The 26,695-nt window shown below is 45.5% G+C and overlaps 1 protein-coding gene across 1 annotated transcript in view; it reads left to right on the plus strand.

Moving 5' to 3' along the window:
• The first annotated feature begins 333 nt into the window (after window positions 1-333).
• The window catches only part of FBXO32 (F-box protein 32), a 36,412-nt gene continuing 10,050 nt past the window's right edge, over window positions 334-26,695 (plus strand). Inside the window, exons 1-6 of the mRNA XM_039232006.1 lie at window positions 334-673; window positions 6,390-6,502; window positions 7,610-7,659; window positions 9,099-9,191; window positions 22,167-22,260; window positions 23,099-23,283. Coding sequence (XP_039087937.1) covers window positions 558-673; window positions 6,390-6,502; window positions 7,610-7,659; window positions 9,099-9,191; window positions 22,167-22,260; window positions 23,099-23,283 — 651 coding nt within the window. The 5' untranslated portion in view covers window positions 334-557. The remainder of the gene's footprint in view (window positions 674-6,389; window positions 6,503-7,609; window positions 7,660-9,098; window positions 9,192-22,166; window positions 22,261-23,098; window positions 23,284-26,695) is intronic.

The following is a 26,695-nucleotide window of genomic DNA, read 5'->3' on the forward strand; positions in this document are numbered from 1 at the left end:
GAGGACGGGGCGCGGCTTCCCGAGCGAGCGCCGGGCCCTGCTCTCGCGGCGGCCGCAGCTGCGCCCCGGCGGGAGGGGGAGGAAGGGGGGTGGCGTTGGGGGGCCCGGGGCGGCGGGAGCCCCGGCCTGGCCGCGCGGCTTCAAGTTTCCACCCGCGCGCGGTTGTGCAACAGCGTCAGGAGCGCGAGCCGCGGGCGCCTCGGAAAACACGCCGAGCCCATAAACAAAGCCACGTGGGCTCCGGCGGGGAGGGGGTGGGGGCGGGCTAGGAGCAGGCGGCTCTTCCGGCAACAAAGGGCCGGGGCCGGCGGCCCGCGATAAATACTGCGGCCCGGACGGCGGCGCGGCACAGCGGCCAGCCCCGCGCGCCCCGCGACCCTCCCCGGCGCCGCGCCCCCCCGAGCCCAGGCCCAGGGCGGGCTCCGCAGCCGCGATCCCGCAGCCTCCGCGCAGCCGCCCCCTCGTCGGCCCCAGCACCCCGGAGCATCCGCCCCGGGGCAGCGCGTCCCCGAGGCCGCCAGGCCGGTCCCGTCCACCGGTCCGTCGCCCCCGTCGCCATGCCGTTCCTCGGGCAGGACTGGCGGTCCCCCGGGCAGAGCTGGGTGAAGACAGCCGATGGCTGGAAGCGCTTCGTGGATGAGAAGAGCGGCAGCTTCGTGAGCGACCTCAGCAGGTGAGTGGATCCGCCACCAACTTGCAGCCCCGCCAGACAGACCTGGGCTGGTTTCTCGGGTGCAGGGGCGGGAGAATGGGGGGCACGCAGGGCTGGAACAGGGTGAGGAGGGAGCCCCTGGCCACGGTGGGGGGACGGGGAGGGGGGGGAAGAGGGAGGAGTTGACCGGGTTTCTGCAGAGGTCGCTAGGGCACGGGATCCGGGGGATTTGGTTTCTCTTATTGTTCAAGGTCTGCATCTCCAAGCGGGCACGACTCTTTACAGAACCCCGGGTCCCTCTGGGAATGTGACAGCAAACGTGGATCTTGTCCGCAAACGTTCAAACTCAAGCACACAACTTCAGGGGACCCCTGCCTTAAGGACACTGGCGTCGCGCCGTCTGCCTGAGCGGGGGGCGCGGGGGAGTGGGCTGCGCGCCCTTAAACCGGGGGGGGGGGGGGGCGGGGCTCAGAGCAGCCGAGCCCTCGGGACAAATCAGGTGACGCGATTGGACATGGGCGCAGCCCCTCCAGGCTCTTCCCACGCACAGGCGACCGCAGAGTGGGCAGAGAGGATGAGTAACCAGGAAGGGGGGCCAGATGGTCCCCGGGGCCCCGGCGCCTGCGGGGCGGACTGGCGGACCCGGGGTGAAGAATCGCGGCTGCAGAGCTGCGGAGGAGGGAAGGGAGGCGGGAATGCAACCCACAAGCCTTCTGCTTCTGAAAGGACGAAGCATTTGCACCTGTTTCCTCAGTGGCCCTTTAGGTCAGTTTTCTGACTGAAATAATTTCAAGTGATGCCTTTCACTGCAGAAAGTCCCCCTGAGCGGCATCAGTCTGGTTAAAAACCCGAGGTCCGCCGGGTCGGGTGCTCTGTTTGGTTAATAACACAGAAGTGCTGTCTAGTAAGTTAAGTGGTCTGGAATCTGTCAGTCCCGGATCTTAACAGTCTCAACAGTCGACTTCCAGATCCCTGCCATTTGGCACAGGTGGGAAGGGCAAGGAAAGTGGGTCCAGAGGCCATCAGTGCAGCCCAGGCATCCTTGGATACCTTTCCACGCAGCCTTTGGTTGAAACCACAGGCACCAGACCCCTTCAATTGATTTCGGTGATGAGTCCTGCAACCAGACCAGGTTCCCACTTACTGAGATTTACCAGTGTTTTTTTTGGGCTGAGCCCCTGGCACTCAATTTTAAGAAAACTATCAAGAAAGTGTGGTTATTTTGACAGCTTGACCTCCAGAGCCCCCCATCTGTTTGTGATTTGTAAAATATCAAACTCCTTTAGTCTTCCAATGAGAAAACTAAAAGCATTTAATCCTGGGGCGGGGGGGGGGGGGGAGTCTGTCAGGACAGACAAAAGCATGTATAACCCTTAGGTTAAAGATATTTTGAGGCAATTCCTGTAGAGTTCAGGGAGCAAATAAGAAGTCTTATTGCACAGATAAGGAATGATGATCTTGATGGCTTGTTACTTTATTTCTGTACAACAGTCCAGATTCTTTCTGGGGAAATACAGCAAGGCTCTGCTGAATGATGTCCCAATGGCTCACCCGAATATGATTATAGGTTGCTCAGCAGTAGGATGCAGTAGGATACAGAAAAGCATTCAAAATACAGAGCCTCTGGCTCATATAAATATGCACACTGTGTCTGCTCCCAGAGATAAGCTAGTATCACTCCCCTTTAGAAGCAAATAGTGGTGCCTCTCGCCACAGTATGGGAGACCCTGAAAATGGTTTTAACTTACCACAAAAGTTTAACCTAGGCTGGGATCAGGTACCTTCACATCCCTTTGTCCCCTTCATGAGCCTCCTTTCTTTCCTCCCATTTCATGCCTCCTGAGCCAGAGCTGTGGCCCTGCCATAGTTATCACAAGTGGTGATCCATACAGTGGCCACCTGTGGCTCTTGGGAGGAGTCAGAGTTTAGGAATCATTTGGTAGCTCGTGGCAAAGCAGCTGGCTGTTTGTGGAGTATTTTTTTCCTCCCCCAATTGTAAACAGTTCCTTCCCTACTTAGCATGAGAAGTCTGCCAACTTCTTAAAAGCAGTTGGCCTTCTTAGACCTAGGTCTGTAGTCTCAAATATCCCGACTGTTTTTAGTCTTGGTCATGTTTCTCTGTGATGTAAGGTTTGGGCTGGACGCCCGCCTACACAGGTGAATACCTCTCCTGTTAGGAGACAACAAAAGGCCAACCCTTTCAAAAGGGGGGTGAGGGGGTGGGGTCATAAAACAGAGGACGACAGAGGCCTGGTATACTTCTCGAATTCCATGTCCAGTTCTGTGCGCTGCGTGAACAAGAGTTGGGAACGAAAGGTGCATCTGGCGTGTCCCAGCCTGGGGAGAGTACTTACAGTTGACCACAGCCCATCTGCCCAGCACGCTTTTTCTGGTTTCTGCTGGCCATTCTCTCTGTGTTCTGGACCCTGTCCGCTTCCAACAGCAGGACCTTACAAAGCCCATCCCAGCCAAGGGCCCTGAACAGAGATCATGGCAGGATTTAGGATAAGTTTAAAGCAGTACCCCTTGTTTAAAAGTTGAAGCTGCATAAGACAGAAAGAGGAATGACCAGTTGAAAGGTGGGTGGGCAGATTAAAAATTCAAGGAAAGCGCTTGGCATGAATTTGGGGTGGTCCAAGACTGCTTCAAGGAAGTGGTAGCTGAGGTACCTCCAAGCCTCACCACCAACCTTCCTGCTTCCCCCACCCCCAAGATGAGTCATCTCCGCGATCTGAGCCTCAGGCCACTCTTCTCCAAGTCTACAGGCCTGCAGCTGAAAACTCCAGTGTTGCTTTCCGGATAGCTAAGGCTCAGCCAGGAAGCTTAGTGCCCTGGATGAGTAGTGCAGAAGATAAAAATAATAGTTCAGATTTTTATGAGTGATTACTGTGTGCAAGGCACTGTTCTACGAGCTTCATATATTAGACTGTTTGTTTTACGAGAACAGTCCCGGTACTAGCCAGGACAATTGGTACTAGCCATTGATGATTTGCGTATGTATTAGAGCAAATTAGCATAGAAATCTCACCGGGCTTTAATCCACAGCTAAACCCTTTGGGGCTGGCCACAGCTTTCTTAAACGGCCTGCCCTGCGAACAAAATGAGAAATGAGCCTTTCCCTCTTCCCCCTTAGCTCCTCTGTCTGAAGGGTCTTATTTTGAAATCTTTCCATCATTTCTAAAGTTGTCTTTAAGTATCTAGGTATGTGTATATTGGTAGTATAAGGCTGGGGGAGGTCTTTTTTCTTATTCTATGCCTGTGCCTATAAAAATCAAGATTAGTAAAAACTAACCACAAAATGACAAGTTTGGTGGCTATTCTTGAATTTAATGAAGAAATTAGCATCCCTAAATAGTTCTACTTAAAAAAAAAAAGTTAAATGTCATGGCTCCTAAATAGTGGTGGCTTTTCTTGTTAAAAATTTCAGTTGTAATTTTCTGTTGGCTTTGCATTTCCTTGGATTGGACATAACTGAACTCTCAGAATAACCCCTAACCAAATATGTTATTGCTTGAAAGAAAACCGATAAGCAGGCAACACAAACCTCATAGCCCTTCCTTCCAGACCCTACCTCTAGAAGTCCAAAACCTAATAACCAAGAGAAAAATGCAGGGTTTATCTTTGGTTGAAGCTTTTCTATATTCTACGGTGGGAGGGCATTCTTCTTCAACTAACTTTGGAAATGAGTCACTTGGGCTTAAAGCAGATTATTATCATTTCTATAAGGAAAGCAGGTGCTCAAATTCCTTTGAGTAATGTTCTTAGTTAGACGAAAGTAAAATAAACTGTAAATATTTAAAATTTCAGGGGAATGGCCACAATCTATGGCCCAGGCTCTGAAAGCTTTCTGCCAAATCTCAAAGGTGTGATTGAGAGTAAGACTGCTTCATTTTATGGTTCTCTACAGGTGGAATTTAGGCTCCAGGTTTTCGTTTATGGTGTACGAATGTGTTTTCTTTACAAATAAGCCTTCGTGTGGTGTTTTTACACACCAAAAAAACGTTTCTAACTTTGTTTTCTAAAGCTGTTCTCAGCTTTGGTACACCATGGACGAATCAAGTAACCTTCTATCACTTTCCTTCTCCTCAACTTTGATTGAAATTTCTTAAGTTGGCTTGAAGGACTCAGAGTTTAGCTCTCCCTTGTTCCTCTCTTTACTTGTTGACCTTGGAGCAGATAACTGACCTGCCAGTGGTTTTGTACACTACAGTCATGCAAGCAAACACACTCATGTGCAACACAGAGCCTGGCCCCAAGCATTCACCCTTTGCTTGCTTAAGAATCTGTCTCTAAGAGAAGACATTTCTGTAGTCATCTCTGTGGAACCTAAAAATATCCAGTCTCCTTGAATGAAAAGAAGACTAGAGATATTCGAAATCTCAACAAATGGTATTAAACATGGCCTCACAAGGGCAGATTAACAAATGATTGACTATCCATGAAGCTTATTCCTATGGGTCCAGAAACACTGAGCACATTGTTGGTGATATCATGTGTAAGCATTTATGTAGCAAGATACTTATTGTACTTATTGACGGGCTACTTGAGAGACTATTGTAGCAACAGGATACTGGAAATTGTTTCAAACCCTCTATTCTCTTTTACCATTTACACAATGTCTGCAGAATGCAGAAGTGCAGGTGTATCTCACTGTATCCAACAGATGTATGTCCAGAGAAGATCTAAAGCAAATCACACTTTAAATTCAGCAAAGGAACTCAGAAAATTAAAGAGCTCTGATGTATCAGTGATATAAGAGAAAGCTCCTGATTTATGTTTTACTAGTGGGCATTATAAATCCCGCCTTGTACATATATACTCATGAGGTTTGGGGAATCTACTCATAATACTTCAATATTTCTCCAGCATCCCTTCGATGAAAACTCTTCAGAGTTTTACTGTGAAGTTACGTTGTATCATAGAATAGAACTCAGCTCCCCAAAATGATAGCTTAGCCTACTGGCAGAAATCTGCACCTGACCCAAGTTGAATCTGTGCATCCTTCAGTGACCTGTGAATTGGGCAGTTCTGTTTTTTCAGCCCTTATAAATTTGTGAATTGTGAAATCAGCTGGTTTCGTTTAGGACCCAAGGTCTTCACCTCGCAGCATGATGCTGAGTGTTAGTCACGGAATTACATGAAATCTAAACAATTAGCATGTACACTCAACATCTCCTAGAAATGGATTGTGTAAGTCAGATTTTTGCTAATGTGATCATGTTTCGAAGGCATGATAGAAGCATGCTAGTTAAAAGAAGCTTGGGTACACTTTAAATGGGTGGATTGTATGGTATGTGAACTACATCTCCATAAAGCTGGGCTTTTTTAGAAAGCAGCTTAGGGTGGATCCTTTTGCAAAATGAAGGCATCATATACTACAGGGATAGCAGTAATTATCCCTCTCCATCCCCCCTACAGTCCTCAGTTTTGCTTAAAGTAATATTGTAGTGCCTGGCATGGCCCTAAGTTAAAGGGTGAAGGGCTGTGTGTCAAACACAAAGGCGGGCACTGTTGGGAATTCAAAAGCAGTGGAAGCCCCCATCCCTGCCTTTCACAGAGATGTGACAATATGGCATCCCCAGAGAGGGAGATCTGTGCCTGCTTCTTTTGAGGGGGTTTTTATTGTTTTGTTTGAGAAGATATATGTTTGTGTTTTATAACCCAGTAAGTTATTTATAGAAACAGCTCTTATTAAAGTATAGCTGTGATAGCTCATCCCCTCTTCTATTATTCCTAGTTACTGCAACAAGGATGTATACAATAAGGAGAATCTTTTCAACAGCCTGAACTATGATGTTGCAGCCAAGAAGAGAAAGAAGGACATGCTGAATAGCAAAACCAAAACCCAGTGTAAGCCATTTGTTTTGAACTTAAGAGAAAGCTGTTTGAAGATCACTAGGATTGGTTCTTTGGCTGGGGTGGGGGTGGGGGGATCAGACCTCGAATGTTAGATATCTGCTTTAATGTTTGCTGTGTCATTGACAGAGGTTATTGGGAACTTTGCGCTCGGAAACTGGCTGTGCATTTTACAAGCAAGATCAATGTTTTGTTTCTAGTCTTGTTCATAAGTCACTTGCTAGTCAGAGTGCGTTTTTCTTTCCAGCTTGTCACTAATATTTGACGTAGTTAATTTAGTTATTATACAGTGATATGGTCAGCTGAATCAGTTCCAGCACGTGCTTTTATTTGTCACTGTGTTGTAAGGCTTTGAAAACAGATTTGTTTCTCCCTCTTTCCCTGTATAAATACTATTATATTTCTAGATGCTGTATGTAAGAGTATAAATAGTTCTAGTAGCAAGCAGGAATTACAGGTCTTTAGTTTAATCCCCACCCATACTACATGATCTCTTCACGTTATCTGCTTTATTTCTACTTTTTATGCCCTTGTATAAGTTGTAGGTTTGGCATTTAAAACAAGCTTGTACTTAGGTATTCGATTTTTTTTTCAATGTGGAGCTTTGGTATATTAAATCAGATGCTCAAAGATCTGGAGTGCTTCAGGCCAAGTATGCATAACTCCAATATGTATATATGTATACACTGCAGAAATGAGACATTTGCATCTCTTAGATTATCAGTAGAGTCTCTGTCCTTTTTTTAAAACAATTTTTTTGATGTTCTACTTGAGAGAGACAGAGACAGAGATAGAGCATGAGTTAGGGAGGGGCAGAGCGAGAGTGGGACAGAGAATCCAAAGCAGTCTCTGGCTCTGAGCTGTCAGCACAGAGCCCGCCATGGGGCTCGAACCCACAAACCATGAGATCATGACCTGACTGATCAGTTGGACACAACCGACTGAGCCGCCCAGGCGTGCTGAGTCTGTCCTTTTTGTTAAAACTTTTTAACACGTCAGAGTACATGAAGAAGAAACAAGTTTAAAATTTGGGGCATGTCGCAAATTTTAAAGCTGTGAGTTTTTTGGTTTTAATTCCTTATTATTTTTTTGCCTCTGTAGATTTCCACCAAGAAAAATGGATCTATGTTCACAAAGGAAGTACTAAAGAGGTGAGCATCCATCTGTTTATTAAAGAGTGTATGCTTAGCTTTTTGCCTTTCCTAACAGGATAGGAGGGGAAACTGAGCAAGAATATGACTTCAAATCCTGGCTAGGTGTGGGTGTGATGGCTAGCAGCCCCCCACCTACCCAACCATCAGAGGTTAGGGCTAAAGAGAGAGGGAGAAGCAAGAGTCAGTAGGTGCCCTCCCCATTCACTGAGATCACGTATGTAAAAGTGCTTTATAAAGATTAGGATACCCATCTCAAATGTATTGTTATAATTTTTTTTAATGTTTTATTTATTTCTAGGAGAGAGAGAGAGACAGCGTGAGCAGGGGAGGGTCAGAGAGAGAGGGAGTCACAGACTGAAACAGGCTCCAGGCTCTGAGCTGGCAGTCAGCACAGAGCCCGACGCGGGGCTCAAACCCACGAACCGCGAGATCATGACCTAAGCGAAAGTCGGACGCTTAACCGACTAAGCCACCCAGGTGCCCCTCAAATGTATTGTTATAAAGCCCTGGCCTTCCCCCCCAGAACAGTGCCTCTCTTTTGTTCTGAGATCTCTTTAGACTCCAACTTTGTTAAGTTTTAGCCCTGGAGGGGCTAATCACTAAACACAGCAGAAGTTTTCACGTCTGCTCAGTAGGAGACCCTGAGCAGATGTAGAAGGGGACAAGGCACCGTAGCAACTACATTTGCATGGCACTTTATAAAACCCTTTGATGTACATTTTCTCCCTGCGCAGGCATCTGCTCAGATATCTAGGTTACCAGACAGTGTGGTAGGATGATGGAATTTCTACCGCTGTCAGGGACTTTGGTGAATACATACGTCCCTCTGCGGTTTGGGGCCCCGTGGGGGTCAATGGCACACCTACCACTACCCAGATACTCAGAGCAGAGCTGGGAGTGTAAGTCAGGGCCCTCTGCTCCCAGTTCCTTGTGCGTTCTAGGTAAAAAATAAAAACTTCTTTTGCCTCCTCATGAAGCCTTAAAAAAATGCTTCTGATGATCCCAATGAGAAAAGCACTGAAGATGCGAGGCAAGGTAGCAGGCAGGGTGACGCGAGGAAGTCTAATTCTCCTCCCAGGAGATGTTACAGTGACCAGCTGTCATTGTCTCCCATCCCGTGTCTAACTCCTAACCTTTCCTGGATACACAACCACTTAGGATTTTCCCATTCGAGTTCGTGCAGAGAACCAGGGCCCAAATGGTGCAAATCATGAAGAGGGGTGTTTACCATGTGAGTCATGGACTAGAGCAGTCGCTGGCTGCACTGTCCACCTCTGTGGCTCACAGGGGGTTCCCAGAAAGAGCTCATCATGGGCCAGGAAAACAGCAAATGGCCATAGTTCCCTAAGATAGGCATCAGGCATCCAGCTTGCCAGCAGGGTCCAGGTGGACCGTTCTGGAGAATGACCTCTGTGCCCCCCCGTTTTCACATTCAGCGCCATGGATACTGCACTCTGGGCGAAGCTTTCAACAGGCTGGACTTCTCAACTGCCATTCTGGATTCCAGAAGATTTAACTACGTCGTACGGGTGAGTGTCTGTAGGTTAGCAGGGTCTCAGTTGAATTGTCTTTCTGGGGTTCTCTTGAGGTAGTTTCCCCCCAAAGAATAACTCTGTAGGGCACTGGGGATTTTGAGGAAAGCAGAAAACCATTCACCTCTGTCCAGATGTACTTCGAGTCGTTACGTGGATCCCGTGAGGATGGCCGTGACAGATAGGAATGGATTTTGTCCCTCATGTAAGCCACCCCCCTCCCCCCATAAATGGGACACAATGCAGGCAGCGAGGATTCTGACGGCAACAACAGCTAGTAAGCAAGCGGAAAAACACCGTGACTTGTTTAAAAAATCTTCTGAATCTCTGATCGTTCTCGCTGTCCTCCTCGTCCTGCTTTAGCAGACTCTAGGTGACCCCATGGCGTCCTTGGTTTAGGCTACAAAACCAGATAAGTTCAAAGCACCTCAGTGCATCTTTCCCGTGACTCCCTCCCACCCCATGTGATAACGTGTTCAGTCTCACGTTCAGCTAAAGCTAGAAACTAACTACCTGTTTGGCTCCGTTGCTTTCCATTTGAAACTCTATGTTGGGGGAAAGAAAATTTTAAGGAGCTTTGGCAAGATCTCACTGATGAAGGTAGTAGAGCAAGTAAGTCTATCCATGCCCTTCAAGTCAGTGATTCTTTTTAATCGGTTTATTATTGATTCACCCCCACCCTTAGCTCTTTCATACATTTCAGTGGTTCAACCTGAGAGGTAGCAGCTGTTTGGGTTTTAGGCTCAGAAGTAGGAGGGAATTAGGGTGCCTTGGTGGCTCAGTTGGATAAATGTCCAATTTCGGCTCAGGTCATGATCTCACGTTCATGGGTTCAAGCCCTGCATCAGGCTCCGTGCTGACAGCTCAGAGCCTGGAGACTGCTTTGGACTCTTGTCTCCCTCTCTCTCTCTGACACTCCCCTGCTTTCACTCTGTCTCTCTTTGCCTCTCAAAAACTAAAACATGAAGAATAAATTTTTTTTTAAAGTAGGAAGAGAGTGCTACAAAACAGATGAACATAAGGGAAGGGAAGCAAAATAATATATGAACAAGGGAGGGGGACAAAACCTGAGACTTAAATATGGAGAACAAACAGAGGGTTACTGGAGCGGTTGGTGGGAGGGGGGATAGACGAAATGGGTGAGGGGCATTAAGGAATCTACTCCCGAAATCATTGTTGCACTATATGCTAACCAACTTCGATGTAAATTTAAAAAGTAAATAAAAAAAAGGAGGAGGGAATTTACCTCTTGTGGGTGTTGGGTGGCTGGGTTTTTATCTTCTTTTTCCTGGGTTGTTATGCTTCTAAGTGCCCAGTCACCTTGAGTCACATGATTGCCACGGCTCAGCCAGAGCAATGACATTCAAGCCCCCTTGAGGCCTGGATCACTCACCTGTCATCGGGGCAGATGCTGGCCTGGCCGTCCCAACTGACCTGATAAAAACCCGGGCCTCCTTGTAGGTTAGAAGCTCTGAGCTGAGCCTGTGACCACATGAGCAGATCTGTCAGCTCTCAGCTGAGCCCTTATTCCAATCCAAAAGGGATGAAAATGAGAGACCTTCTTGATGAAATGTTCGCGTCATTCAGTGTGACTCTGCCATTTCAGGGAGGTCACTGTGGCCTGCAACCCAGCCCAGGCTGGGCTGGAGACAGGCCCAGCGAGAGCTGGAAACTGTTGCTAAGAATATGAATAGTTTCCATCTTCTGGGTGTCAGAGGAGGACACCCGGTTCTGATGTCTTCATTACAAACTGATCAGCAAAACGGTCAGTTTGCAGATGGTTCTCCTTCCTACCTGTTTTTCCTTTCACAAGAAATAGAGCAAAGGAACAAGATCATAAAAGCAAAAATCTATCTTCATGCGATTATGTGCCTTCACCTTTATCCTTCCATTGTTAACCCTATGAAATGTGGGTACTTTTATTGTCTGTTTCAACAAATGGAAGTACAGCAAGGTAAAGTGACTTGTCCAAGGTCACAAAGCTACATAAGCAACAAAATCGGGATCTGAAACCGGGTCAGTCTTAGAGCCCACACTCTTCACTGCCGTGGTAAGTTCTCTGCAAGCCGAAGACTGAAGGTACAGTGGTCTGAGGTCATGCCCCAACCCCCTACTTTCAAACTATGACAGCCTAATACTCAGCCACCCCCTCCATAAAAAGGATTTAGAACAACCTCAACTTCACAGGGTAGCTGTGAACTCAGTAATGTATCTGAAGATACCCTGCAAATCTGAATCTATTACTCAGAGTCAGCTACTAATATTTATTACTGCCGACTCACGTAAATTATCATGGATACTCTGTACTATGTCTTTTCAAATCAGTTGATAAATGTTTTTCTACTTACAAAAAGAAAAAAAAAACTAATGGGAAACCTGGCACTTGATTAAGACTCGCATAGAGAACTTGTATCTGATCGTAGCTAATTGTAAAATATGAGCACTTTCCCTTAAATAATCTTGAAGTTAGAGTAACTGCTGAATGCTTTCAGAACTGTCAGGTTCAGCAGTAGTGGGAAAATGTTTCTATTTTGGAAAGAGCAATCTTTTTTTTTGTCCTTGCCCCTTCACTGTTAGAGCCCTCTATAATTTGAGAAATAATGTTATTTTTATAAAAAGCTTAAAACATTTTAATGATAGGCACTGGATTTTGAGGGTTTTCTTCTAAGGAACTCAGTGCACATCTCATATATTCTTCTTACCCTTAAGGCAACTTTGCAAAGTAGCTTGGCAAGATGTCCTCGCCATCTTACCACTGGGACCTAATGGTCTAATACAGTACTTTAATGGTTCCTTAGTTCCAGTGAACAACTGAGCCAACTTAGAAGGAATTTAAAAAATGTTTTTTAATCTCTTTAAAGCCAAGTACGTTAAAAAAAATTTTTTTTAATGTTTATTTTTGAGACAGAGAAACCGAGTGCAAGTGGGGGAGGGGCAGAGAGTGAGGGAGACACAGAATCTGAAGCAGGCTCCAGGGTCTGCTCTGAGCTATCAGCACAGAGCCCAACCTGGGGCTTGAACTCATGAACTCTGAGATCATGACCTGAGCTGAAGTTGGATGCTTAACCAATAGAGCCACCCACGCGCCCCTAAAGCCAAGTCCTTTTTTTTTTTTTTTTTTTTTTACAAAATGTGTTCATGCTGGCTCTCCTCTTCAGAAACAGACAATGCAGAAGCAAAAAAAAAAAAAAAAGGTGGCCAACACCACTCTCAAAATTTTCTAATTTTTATCCATAGGTACGAAAATTCTTAGAATTTATGGAATCAAAAATTTCTAATATAAACTGGAAAGGAAGGGTTTTCACATAGCATCTGTACCTTATTTTAATAGGCTTCAGGTTCTACTCACTGCCTTTACCCCCTTCTCTACACACACCCCCAATGGGTTAAATACAATTTTAACTGTGGTTTTTAAGGATGATCTAAAATCTTTAGAGGCAACAACTTACCCATTTATTTTAAATGGTCATTTTAAAATGGGTAAGGTCATTTTAAAAGTTGGTTTACACCATGCCTGAAGACTGACACATTTTGGAAATTCCCCTGGGGAGCTGGCGAGGATTTCAGGGGCTGGGGCTGGGGGTAGGGCTGGTACTTGGTCCCCAAGAGGAGGTGAGTGGAGAACTTGGTACCCTGGAGGAGGTAACGCAGCCAAGGCGCAGAGAAGCCAGTGGAGAAAGTGGGCCTCCAGTAAGCTGGGAGAGGGTTTTGGAGACCACACATCAACTCCCAGGTCTCTGTACTAAGCCTGCCTTGGCCCACTGGTTCCCATAGGAACTGGCTGCACATTAGAATCACCTGCAAAGCTTGTTTCTCTACAGAAGCCCACCTCTAGAGCATATGATTTAATTAACTGAAGGTGGTGCCCAGGCATTGCTACTTAAATTTGCCCTTCGGGTGATCCCTGTGTTTTCAAGTTTGGGAACCAACTCAGAAAACTGTTGGGAGCCGAAATGCTATATTTTGCATGTTGCATCTTTCAACAACACAGTAAGGCACACATGCAAGAGAGGCTTTAATGCCAGGATGCCCTTTGACCGGTCTTCCAGCACTCTCTCTCTCTGAGATGTAGATGCCACCTCTAGACCAGAAAGGTCCTGGAGAACCTTGGAGACCACCTCCTGACTAGAGAGAACTGACGCATCTGTGCTAGCAGAGGGACAAGGAAAAGCTTGCAACCCCACTCTCTCCCTCTGCAGCACAAAAGAAAGTCACACCACATGCACATTATTTTTTTCTGCATTACCACCCTAAGTCCATTTGAACATTTCCAGCAAGTTACTGCATTCCTACAACCCCTAAAAGTCTCCTCCAAAAACATGGTTTAGTTTAAGTGGTTTGGCAAACAAAAGACTGAAATATGGAACCATGACTCAAATTCTAACCCAATGCCTTCAATTAAGGGTGAGCTGTTGCCAACCCTCTGGTGGGTCGTGATGTGCAGGAGAAGCCTGGCCCCTTTGCTAGGTTCTCCTGCCGCAGTGACCTTGGATTAATTTAGCACTGCACATACTTGGCGCCTTCCTCTGACAGCAGGTGGCCCCTGCCACCTGGGTCTTAAAACCGGTGGTATATTTTTCCATTGGGACAGAGAAGCTGGCTTGGAGGGAGGAAGGCCAGCCACCCCGATGGCAACAAAGTCAAAAGAACAGAGCCTTGAGCCTATTTGAAAATGACTCGCAGAAATGGTTGGAATTGTGAGAATCCACTGCAGGGTATTAACATTTGAGGGCACAGGGTGGGTCCTTCAGTGAATGCTGATTAGGCTGTCAGGGATTTTACAGGAGAAAGTCTGTGTCGCTTAGAATTCCTGGTTTTCAGTCCTAATAAGCATTCAGGCAAGCAGATGTCTGAGTGCCCAGAGAAGTGGGGAACACTCACAAACAGAAGTGGGGGAGCTACCTGAAGAAATAGGGGTGCCTATGTAACCCACAGAAGTAATGGGATACATTCAGAAGTAGAAAGGTACCTACAGACGGGGGGGGCACCTAAAAAAATGAGGACTGGCCAACCAAAACAGTGATGTTTTTGAGCATGGACTCCTAAAGGAATAACGTAAGCATGTACTCTCAATTTGCGTACATTCATAAATTCATCTGTGAGTCACATCCCTATAAAAAGTGCTAATAATGGTATCTGTCCCATCATGTTGCTCAGGGAATTAAAACTAAATTTAAATGCTTTCCAACAGGGCCTGGTACGTGGATAGCACTCGATGAGACTCTGTTGTTGCCATTAATATCCTCATCTTTAGGGTCCTAATTACAGGCATTAGAAAACACACAAAGAGAAAGATGATAGAAATAGATAATAGAGATTAAAGATGAAACACAATGGAAAGTTGACATTTTATACTTTTTCTGCCAGATTTCCTTTCCCATCCCACTTTGAAGACCTCAAGATCAATTTTTTTTTGAGAACTCAGAATCTAAACCTATCCCACCATGGGCCCAGAAATATACAGAAATTCTAATTTCTACATCATCAGGTGCTTACTATGCAGAGGACATGCTAACATGCACAGGGGAGCTGAGTTTTAAATGCCAGTTCAGCAGGCTTAGCGTTGGACACCGTACTCCAAGTGCTCTGGTAGAGGGTAAGGTTTGTTTTCAGGAACTGTGAGCTAGGATCGGAAGGCCCCTCCAGTCCACAGACGGAGGAGCTCAAAAGGCAAGGAGTTGACAGCATCCCTCTGCTAGGTCCCCATAGATCACAGACTGCTTCCGGTGAATGCTTTCAAATTCCTAAATAGGTATTTCTGAATGAAACCCATAACATCTACCTAGTGCTGCCATAGCCACTTGAGAATCAGTGAAGACCTGGATCTTCTGGGCTACTTGGGGGACAAGGTACCACCACTGAAGTGGCAGATTGGGTTTTGGTCTGGTCTTGGAGACTGGAGGAGGGGGCCACCAGAGACAGCCTGTTGGAAGAGGTAGAATCTGAGGCTGAAGAACCAGTCCTTCCAGGAGTTAGCTAGGTGCTGAGGCAGGAAGAAGGCTTTGCAGGGACGAGTGGTGTGAGTAGAAAACTGGAGAAGAGAAAAGAGTGGAAGTAGAAGGGAGTGCTGGTCACCCAGGGGCCCAGGGCGATGTGACATCCAGCCTCATGGAATCAGAGGGTGGAGGTGAGGAGTGCCAGAGCAGATGGGAAGCCCAAGCTAAAAGCAGGATGATTGAGGCAAACAGAGCTGCTCAGATTGATGCAAACAGGGACCGGGGCACCACTGCAGGTTAAAAAATATCTGGGATGGATAGAAGACAGGCAAGTTTCTCTCAGATGAAAATACAATTAATTTGTGTAAACTTGGCCCTCCTTCTTAGGATTTTAACACTCTCAGTCAGAGAGATGTTTCACTTGCAAATAATATTTACCTGATCTTGACATGCCTGAAGATAATTAATGTAGCTGAAATGTTCCCTCTTCCAACCTGTCAGTGTTTAAGCTCAAAGTCAGGACAAAACTTTCCAGGTTTTTAATCCGTGTTATCCACTGAATAAATAAGGGTCGTGAAAGTACATGGCACTCGGTACAAGGAGAGGCACTGCCTGAGGTAACCAAAGGTTTCTTGCAAAAGACCTAATCTTCTGATAGGTACCCAGCTTGGGTATTGAACACATGAGAAATGGCAGGGGCTTCCGGAAGCTTCTTTCCTGCCTCTGATAGCCCTGGGGCATGTTTTTCAATCAGACCTATAATTCAAACTTCAGAGCCCACAGTCATAGGAGATGGAAGAATTTAGAGAGAAGTTATGTTCTTAACAAAAATCTATGCAAGACAGAGTAAGCTTGACCAGCAGCCTTACTGTTAACCTCCATGTGGTTTTGTCTGAAACAAACACGCAGGGAAGCTACTGCTTCTGTTGGTGCTTCTGAAGCCCAAATTATTTAGTGTTCCTCTAGATCTCAGCTGCTTGCCTTCCTGGAAAGTGTGATCTATTTGCACTATAAGTAATATACTCCTGAAGCATCCGTCTGGGACCAGACCCCATAGGAATTCTAGCCTGACAGTCCAGACCATCTCTCATTGACCGTGATTGTGTCATTTGAGCATCATGAGCCTCCTCATCTAAAGAGGAGGAATTTGGGTATACTCTTTCCCAGGTCCCTTGCAGCTACAACACTCATTGGTTCTAAAAGACAAAAGTGTTAGAAAACAAATACTGGTTGACTGCCTACCACGTGCCAGGCTGGGGGTACAGTGATTGGTAAACAAAACAACCCCTGCTGTCTTGAGGTTCATATCCCAGTGATACAGTCAACGAGTAAGGAAACAAGATCATTTCAGAGAGGTGTCAATGGAACCATTTTATCACAGTAAGATAAAAATGGTGACTGGGAGGTTTCTATAGATGGGGGTCACTGAAGGCCTCGCTGAGGTGATATCTGAATGAGACCTGAGGGGTGGGTCACAGCCAGCACGTGACGCTGTGAGACAATGGCAAAGGCTGGGAGGTGGGACTGAGCTGAGCCTGTTCAGGAAACCAAAGACGGGCCTTGTGGCTAGAACAGAATGAGTTGGGGAAATGCCTGTGCAAAATGAAGTTGGAGGAGGGGCACAGGCCAGATCAGGGAGGACCTTACCAGTCACGAAAAGGAGGTTAGATTCTCTTCTAAGGGAAGCTGTTTGAGGGTTTCAAGCAGAGAAGTGACATAAGCTGAATGTTTAAAGTATGAATGCTATGGGGTGCCTGGGTGGCTTAGTCGGTTAAGCATCCGACTTTCGCTTAGGTCATGATCTCGCAGTTCGTGGGTTCGAGCCCCGCGTCGGGCTCTGTGCTGACTGCCAGCTCAGAGCCTGGAGCCTGTTTCAGTCTGTGACTCCCTCTCTCTCTGACCCTCCCCTGCTCACGCTGTCTCTCTCTCTCTCTCCTAGAAATAAATAAAACATTAAAAAAAATAAAGCTTTAAAAAAAAATAAAGTATGAATGCTATGATGAACCGAAGGTGAGAGAAGATAAGAACCCTACTCTTCCTTTGATAAGTGAGATAGGAGGGGAATCTCTCTTCTGCCCATTCATGTTCCACAAGCCACTTCAAACTGCAGTTGTATCCGCACCAAGATTTGCTCTACGATATTGCTTGCAACTAGATTTTTCTCCTACTCAACGTCTCCAAAACTAGCATTGAGCCAAAGCTGAAGGGCAGGATGTGGTTTCGGCATGCAGTGACCACCATCCCTTCCTCCGGTAGCCCAGAACCATTCCGGTTACTGCACAACCAGTCACTGCAAATCACTCCGGATACCCGGACTGCCCACGCAGCAGTGATACCGTGGAATTCAGGAGGAGTCTGAGAGCTGTCTTGCTCCTCCTCTTCCTCCTTCACCACCTCTGCCTCCTCCTCCTCCCCTTTACCCTCTGCCTCTCCTTAAGCACAACGCAGATTACTAGAACCTGGGCTAAAATTTGCCCAGCCGGAAAAAAAAGAGCCCTTTCCAAACAGGACATTTTCCTTTGCTCTCTTGTGGCCAGGGGTAAAGAATCCAGCTGGCCAAGTCATCTTGGTAAAGAAATTGCTAGATATAGTCTTGCTCCCCTCAGCACACAGCTGTCTCGCTCCTTTTTTTTTTTTTTTTTTTTAATTTATTTCTGAAAGAGAGCGTGAGCAGGGGAGGGTCAAAGAGAGAGGGAGATGCAGAATCTGAAACAGGCTCCAGGCTCAGAGCTAGCTGTCAGCACAGAGCCCGACGCAGGGCACGAACCCACAAACTGTGAGATCATGACCTGAGCCAAAGTCGGACACTTAACCGACTGAACTACCCAGGCGCCCTGGCACACAGCTCTCTTAACACAGAAGTAAAATTAATCAATTCTGTCCTCTTTACCACTAGTTCCACACCATACTACCTACCAGTGTGGGGCCTGCAGAGCTCTGGTGATGGGGAAAGTAGACCTAAATGGTTTACCCAAAGCAATGGCTCCATCCCAATCATGTTCTTAACACTTTCTGTGGATTATTTCTCCCTTAGTGGTAAAAGCTGATCACTTGTCACAATGTAATATTGATATGGCATTTCCAGACTCTGTCTCCCAGAATATAGCAATTCATGATACTGCTGCTAGTTTTAAAGTTTGGCTGTAGATGCAAGTTTGATCGACCCTGAAAAGCTGAAGTCCTTAACATGTTTTCTGTTAAGACACATCTGGCTGGAGTCCTGGCTCCCCCACTTTCTACTGCTGGTATCACTTTAGGTGCTTGACTTAACTTCTCTGAGCCACAGTGTCCTCTTTTTCAAATGGAGAGCCTAACTCCTCAGGTTACCATTGAAGACTAAGCAAGATCATACATGTGAAGTGCTTAGTGCAGCTATGTAAGAAAGCCCCACTTATTGTTAGCAAAATAAGACCTCACAGTAGATGCGACTATGTAAGTCATAAAATGTATCAACATTAACGTTCATCAACAGATAGGGAGCTATTAAATATATCACAAACATAATAAAAATGACAGAAAGGAATATTAAAATTTGAAACCATCTAAGCATTTGGCTGACAGTACATAAAATTGAAATACAAGGATTCTAAAGGTCTTTAAACCATCTGTACTTTACTAATTCACTATGCCCTCCCTGGCATTAATTTTACCTAGTGATATTCTCTGTATCATGATAAAGACTAATGATAATAATTTGAGTATATTCTTTGTACCAGACATTATTCTGAATGCTTTATGAACACAGTCCATCTTCATCGCAACTCTGAAGTGGGTATTATTATTATGCATAGTTTACAGATGGAGAAACTGAGGCACAAAGTATGACTCTGATGCCCTCAGCCCTCCCTGTAAATACTCTCTCTGATATAGATATTCATTCATTCATTCATTCATTCATTTATTCCATGGTATCATTGCTGCGTAGGCAGTCTGGGTATCTGGAGTGATTTATATATCTTAATATAAATCTTAAACTTTGTGATATATATCAGAAGTTGGCTAACTATGGCCCAATGACCAAATCTGGCCCCCACCTGTTTTGGTAAATGAAGTTTTATTGGAACACAGCCACATCTATTCATTTATGCATTGCCTAAGGCTGCTTTGCACTATACCTGCTAAACTGAGTAGTTGTGACCAAGAGCCTATAGCCTAAAGCCCAAAATATTTACTCTCTGGCCCTTTACAGAAAGCTGCTAAACCTTGATATTGGCTGTAAACTTCACTAAAAGACTGGGGTCTGGAATAGGAAGAAATAATATCTTATAATAGCAATAATGCCTTGAATTTGGTATTTAGGATGGGTTTTTACACAGATCTGTTTAACTCTTATAACAACCCTGTAAAGTAGGTAGTTTTTTTGTTCCATTTTAGAAATGAAGAAAATGGGTTCTGAGAGGTTCAGTGATTTATGCCACAGACTAGGCAGTAAACTCCATGAGTGTAGCCATCATGTGGCCCTATCGTCATATCATCGTCACCTGCCGCAATGCTAGGACAGAGCGGGCACTCAGAAAATACTTGCTAACGAAATATAGTTGTAGCGGTCACCCAGCTAGAGAAGCTGGGTCTGCTCCCATTTCAGGGTTTTTTTCCTCCTGACCCCACAACTGCCTGGCAGTGGAAAGAGGGACTTTCTCTTGAGATAAGGTTAAACATAGGGTAGTTGACATGTCATTCTGATGTCGATTGAGAAATTTTTGTTGCCGTATTCCTCCTCCTTCTTAGTCAGACATTATCTCAATCTGACCAAAGGGCTTTTTGTTTTCCCTCAGATGCATAGTCATCGCCTTGAGAGTTTCCTTCTCCCTGTGATTGGTGTGTTTTTAGACAAGATTAAAACTGACACCCTCAAGAGATGGGAGTCACGTGGAATCTGGGTTTTGGATGGATTTCAGGCAGAGCTCTGCCTACCCCCCACCTCCACCCCCACGCAGGATGAGTCACAGTGCTCAGCTAACTGCCCTTCGAGAGCCACTCAAGGCTTTTGTTTTCTTTCATCTTGCTTTATGCTGGTCATGTGAGGCAGAGGGTATTAACAGACCTTCAGGCTGGGCTTCTCAATCTGCGTGTTGTTGGTCAGGGAGATAAATGCAAGGCCTGGCCAGTCCCCTGGTGCCATTTGTCACTCCTCTCTTGATCATGTGCTAGTTGGTGACAGAGCTGAACCAGACAAGCAGAGGTCATCCAGTGCGGTCACCACCCATGGACGCGGCCTCTATGCACGTACTGACTTCTTTCCTCTCTCAGTGGGCACTAGATCAGCTCCTGACTTCCATCCCTGGGTCACCAGTACTAATCTTAATGAACCAGCCTCCGCCTCGCCTCACCTCCTTCTCCCTGCATGTGTGAGAGATACAGAAGCCAGGCAGGAAAAGATTTGGGGGTGTTCTGATTTTTTATTTTTTGGTTCTTTTGGTTTTGGTTTTGTTTTTTGTTTTTTGTTTTTTTACTTAAAAGTAAAATTATGTTCAGGAAATTAAAAGTCTGTATGCGGTTTGACAGGCTCCGAAGGGGCCCCGGGAAACAAATGTCCTGGAAGCGGAGGTTCTTTGAACTGCCTAGGGCTTTGATCCAGAAGTTTCAGTTCTCCTCTGCAGCCTAATTTTTAGAATGTCACTTTGCTAGTTCCCTCAGCCTTAGCTCCAATGCTCAAGCACAGTGTCACACTCGGTGTTTATTGACCCAAAGTGAAGTTGGGTTGGGTCCTGGCCAGGAGATGAAACTCTTCTTGAAAAGTTTCCTAGGAGCAGAAATTCAAGCTTAAGTGTAAGAGAGGGGTCTTGGTTCTGAGTCTAAGGTGAGTTAGTTAGGGGACCTGCTGGGCACTGGGAAAATTCTTTTCACTTTACATCAACTTCTTTTGTTTGCTAACTCTGTGAGAGCATCAGGTGTGTTGAGGTCTCCGCCAAGCCCTCTCCCTGCTCTCCCTAAGTTGATAAGACTTAGTCTCTTGAGCCTCACTTTGCTCATCTGTTATGTGGGTTGAACTACATGATCTCTAAGATGCCCTTCCAGTCTTAAGGCTCATTTTTCAACAATAGAATTTTTAATAGATTTTTAAAAAAAATATTGCCACATCTGTAAAGAATTTTGCTACCAAAGGAAGACCAGACAAGGGATGCACCACCAACTTAAATTATTACCTTTATCTCTTTTTGTTTGGTGATAACAGTGGTAGTAAGATTGGGATACACTCTTTCAATAAACACCAACCTTTATTTTCCACCTAATCTGTGCCGGGCACTGCGCTTTATGTGGATTCCCTCATTCAGAGCTCTCAACAGTCTTGAGGACTCTGAGTATTATTAGTATGGATGATGAAACTGGAGCACCAAGAAATTTAGTAACTTGCCCACAGCCACAGGGCTAATAGGTGGTCAAATCAAGATCTGAACCCAAGGTTAGGAGCTACAAGGATCCTAGCCTCTAAGCAGAACTATGTATATATACTATACAACCCTGAATTCCTCTTTTCCTGTGATTGGCCTCTTTCAACAGGAATTTAAGTGCAGTGGAAGATTCTAATTAACAGACGTTTTTACTGAATGATGCACGAGCAGGAGATTTCTGGATAAGAAATGCCCCTTCCTTGGAAAGTGCGCACTTGCCGACCATGAGCTTTAATGTGTCCTGAGAGCAGTTGGTGCCAGTGTAAGGGAAGAAAAACTCTTGCTGGGAGTGATTGTGTAGGACTCCAACATTTGCAGGTCATTGATGGTTTTGTTCCCTTTAGAGTTCCTCAGCCTCACTCGCTGAAGTAGGACAGGCAGAATGAATTCACCCTGGCTGAAGCCAAACTCTTTATATTGAAAAGAAAAAAAGCAATTAAATATTCAGCCTGATTCCTGGGTTTTGAATTACCCCCCATTTGTCTTTCCCTTTGAGCATCTGCTTTTTATTGCATTGTGGGCCCGCCTGCCATCTATCTCTCCCTGTCAGTCTGTATCTATGTGTCATGTGACCCAGAAGCAAAGATTAGAGGAGAAAAATTTCTCTGTGTTCTAAGCCTGGCAACTTCTATTTTTATCCACAGCTGTTGGAACTGATAGCAAAGTCACAGCTCACATCCTTGAGTGGCATCGCCCAAAAGAACTTCATGAACATTTTGGAAAAAGTGGTACTGAAAGGTGAGTTCTCTCTCTCTCTCTCTCTCCTTTTTATAGAGATGGGGATGGGCAGATAGATTTTCCAATAGGGTGGACCTGTCATTAGATTTAAGGAAGAGTGAGTGGGTGTAAATGAATGACTCCAGATGCACTTCAGGGATGCCAAATTCCAGTTCAGAAAGGAGTGTCACTCATGTTCATCACCAGGGGAGATACCGTCACCCTCCCATCCTTTTATTAGGAGTATCCATTTGCCCTGCTATAAGCCTCTCAAACTTCTCAATGTAGGCACACATCCCGACCTTGACTACCCAAGCCTCTGGATTCCAAATTCCTAGAAAATTGAGCTATGTTTAAGGCAGAATCGATTCATAGACTATATGATCTAAAAGAAACTTCAGATCTTTAGCTCATCTGAGTCGTGTACATAGAGGGAAACTAAGGCCCATAAGAAAGAGCAATTTATCCATAATCACACAAAGACTGAGCCAGACAGGAATCAGAACTCACGTTCCTGACTGCTGACCACTTGCTGGGCAGGACGTCACTGCTGGGCAAAGGAAACTGCCTTCAGGTCAGGTGAGCCATTGGTGTTGGCAAAACAGTGAAGGGAGAAAGAGTCTTTGTCGAAAAATAGGGAGACGAGAACAAAGAGGGACCTAGATAATGGAAACTCTACCCAGTAACCTCAAGTGTAGAAGCTTGGCCAAGTGCAGAATAAATAACAGTGAGAAAGAAAACCACGTCCCCGGAGGCAGTGCCCATGTAACATGAGCAGAATCGAGAAGAAAGGCCCACTTATAAAATATGCAGTGTTCCGGTATCATAACTGTTCATACTTTTTTCTTCCCCACTCCAGTCCTCGAAGACCAGCAAAACATCAGGCTAATAAGGGAGCTACTCCAGACCCTCTACACGTCCTTATGTACACTGGTCCAAAGAGTCGGCAAGTCTGTGCTGGTCGGGAACATCAACATGTGGGTGTACCGAATGGAGACCATTCTCCACTGGCAGCAGCAGCTGAACAATGTCCAAATCACCAGGGTAAGCAGGGGCGCCCTGGCTTCCTTCCAGCAGGAAAGACGCTAGTCGGTTCCTCCACGGCAAGGCCGGGCGGCCTCCCCGGGGCTTTAAATCCACTCTGGAGATGAAGAGTCTGAACTGTTCTGATCTGATCTGATGCTTTCTACCGGGTGCTGGGAGCGGGCTGAAACTTCCCAATAAAGGGAGGAAGAAGAACTTGGCAAAACAGGATCAAAGTGTGTGAATTGAAACAGGGTAGGAAAACTGGAGACTCGGATTGGGGGTTGGGGGAAATCTCTCCTCTCTGCCCATTTCCTCTTAAAGAAAGTGTCCCTTACAGCTCTAGGAATGCTGCCTTGGATATAATAGAGCTATAATGGCAGTGGCTTGGAAAATTCTAGTTCCAGTGAATAATTATGACAAGAGAGCCTTTGGTTAAAGACTATGAACATACATGAAGGAAAAGAGAAGAGTAATTCTCATCCGAAGCAAAAAACAAAGCAAAAACAACTACAAAAAAATCCCTGTATTACAGCTAAACTACTGTAAGTAGTATTTTTTGACTTTTAGAACATAACTTGGTCCTCAGCTCTTGGATGGAGCATCAGGACTAAGGCGCACAAAAAAATGTGAGAACAGCACTGCTGTAATCTCGAAGGCTCGCTAATGGACAGGCACACTTAGACAGCTCACGTAGCGCTCCACTCGCGTATCTAATCACTGACCGCACTGTTTTAAGTGGTTCCGGGACCCAAGCTGATAAATGTCGGGTCTGCCCCCTCTCTGGAGACAGTAACATGAAAAAACCTGTCTGACCACTTTTAAATAATTACTTTACTATATGAAGTTTCCAAAATGTAGCGTCCTTGACTTTGCGGTTAACACCCTCTCCATGCCTTAGTTTCCCAAACTCTGAAACAAAGGGAATAATTAGAAGCCTCAGAATTATGTGACTTCCTTAGAGTCACTTAGGCTACAACTCCCACACTTACACACACACTTACACACACACACACACACACACACACACACAGCTCAAGCCCAGATAATCTTTCAAAAGCTATCTCAATTATTTGACTATTTTAAGAGAGTATCTTCCAAACATTTACCTCATTCATTCTAATAGTTTACCTCAATCCCTTCTCTCAGGTGTGGGTATAGTTTGACAACGTGAACTTGAGATCCAGATTCCCAGCTTATCTCTCCCAGAAAACTCATTTACACCCTCTACCTGATTTCTGGTATTTTGTGTATCCTGGACTTATAACTTTTTTTCTTTTGGTCTAAGCCCAGGAGAGAATTAGCCTAGCCAATGATCTAAGTGAGCAGGTCCCATTTGTCTCAAGGGCATCTTCCCCCAGGCAACTTTGGACACTGTTTAGACGATCACCCTTGCTCAGAGATTGCCTCTGTTCCCTTTGTCCACACGATAGGAGCCCCCTGGGCCACAGCCACTGACATACTTTGCACCTCCATGGGCTTAGTTACCTAGAACCACCCCCTTAATGGACCCACGGACACTCTGGGAAGGTAGCCATTGTAGTTGCTATAACCCTTCATGGGGTGAGAGGGGAGTGGGGGCCAGAGAAGCCCGGTGACTTAGGCCAGAACCGGGGCTCTCTAGTCTTCACATGGCAAAGCTTTCCTAACATCAGAGGTTTCCAAACTTCTCAATCCAGCTTTCTTCCAACTGTTTCTTCCATGATTCAGCTTTTTGCAAACCTTTTAAATTCAGTGCTGTCCCGTGCAGGACAGATCAAACACTGAAGTTCATCTTACTCACCCCTCTACTCCTGGCTCTCCAGCCAGACCAAGCTATTCCCTACCCTATGAAGCTTGGTCCTGCCTCCCCAGGCCAACTGATCACGGAAACCACTCTCCCCTCACCTTCTTCAGATCAGTTCTTGCCATCTGAAATTATCTCCTGCCTGATTCTACCTCCCTGCCTCTATCCACTGGCCTCTGAGTGCCGCAGGGAAAGACGCCATCTTGCCCCCTCTCTATGCCCTCTGCCTTGCTCAGAGCAGAAGGTGGTCAGTAAATCTGAGACGAATGAATCAGAAAGTCCTCCACCACCTGCCTGAAATAACTCGTGCAGTGTTTGGTGGACTACAGATGGAAAATACTGCCCTGGGTTAGGGATGAGGATGAGCATTTACCAACTGCAGGATTTGGGGCGAGTTAGCCTCTCTGGGCTTCATTTGGAAAATAAGGGCAGTAATGCCTATCTCCTAGCCCTAGCGTAGGATTCAATAACCTATAGAAAGTACTTGGAACAGTGCCTGACATGTAGTAAGTCTTTAAATGTGTCAGCTCTTATTATTACTAAGGACTCCCTCTTCGGCAGGCATTCTTCCAAGTCTTTCACATTGTATTAATTAATAATTGTAAGTAGGGGTCTTTACGATAGCTCATTTTCACTGGCACTGTGCTAAGTACTTCTGTGCATTATCTCTTCCACCCTGCCTGGCAACACGATAAGATATGCTTTTCCTCATTTTATAAATGAGAAAAATAGGCTGAGTAGTTAAGAATAGTCTGGCTGGTGCCTCGATACAGGTCAGATGTAGCTGTATGGGGACTGAACCCCAAGCCTGTCTACAGAAACTGCACCTCTACCCATACACTCTGCTCCCCTATGCCCCCCTTCCCAGCCCTTCTCGCTCTGAGCCACAGTATTTTGAGAGCAGTGATGGGAACCCATGGAGCCCTAAAGAGCTTGTCACACAAATGCCCAACTCTCTAGAGGAAAGAGAGAAGGGACTTCATTACTTTAGTGTGGATGTATTTTAAAGCCGACTTTTTTTTTTTTTTTAACAGTTTGGACCAAAGAGAAGTATGTTATTACACAAAAATGTTAAGGTGACATTTATAGTAATTGCTTTCTATTTGCCAAAGTTCTAGTGCTATCTTCCTGCCATATAATCTTGTTTCCCTTCAAAATTTCATCTGTAATTACATGGAGCCAATGCTGTTTGGCAAAAATAATTAATAGAATAAAGGATGAAGGGGAAAAAAGACAAAACAAAGAGAACTGGTTTGGATCAGAGACAGTCAAATAGAATGACAGCGTGCTGTGGGCAAGGCAGTGTTTTGGAACATATAGAGGGCAGTATGGCCATAAAACGATTTTATTTTCAATATTTATTTATTTTTTAGAGAGAGAGAATGAGTGGGGGAGGGGCAGAGAGAGAGGAAAACACAGAATCCAAAGCAGGCTCCAGGCTGTGAGCTGTCAGCACAGAGCTCGATGCGGGGCTCGAACTCACCAACCACAAGATCATGACCTGAGCTGAAGTCAGACACTTAACCAACTGAGCCACCCAGGCGCCCCTAAAATGATCTTAGCCAAATGCTTGATTGGAGGAGCAAGAGTGACTTATTTTTCTTTTATATGTTTACATTCAAAAAGAAGAAGGCATGCAAGCAGTTA

The sequence above is a fragment of the Hyaena hyaena genome, unplaced genomic scaffold (genome assembly GCF_003009895.1).
Source record: "Hyaena hyaena isolate Hyena2069 unplaced genomic scaffold, ASM300989v1 scaffold_62, whole genome shotgun sequence".
Classification (NCBI taxonomy): Eukaryota; Metazoa; Chordata; class Mammalia; order Carnivora; family Hyaenidae; genus Hyaena; species Hyaena hyaena.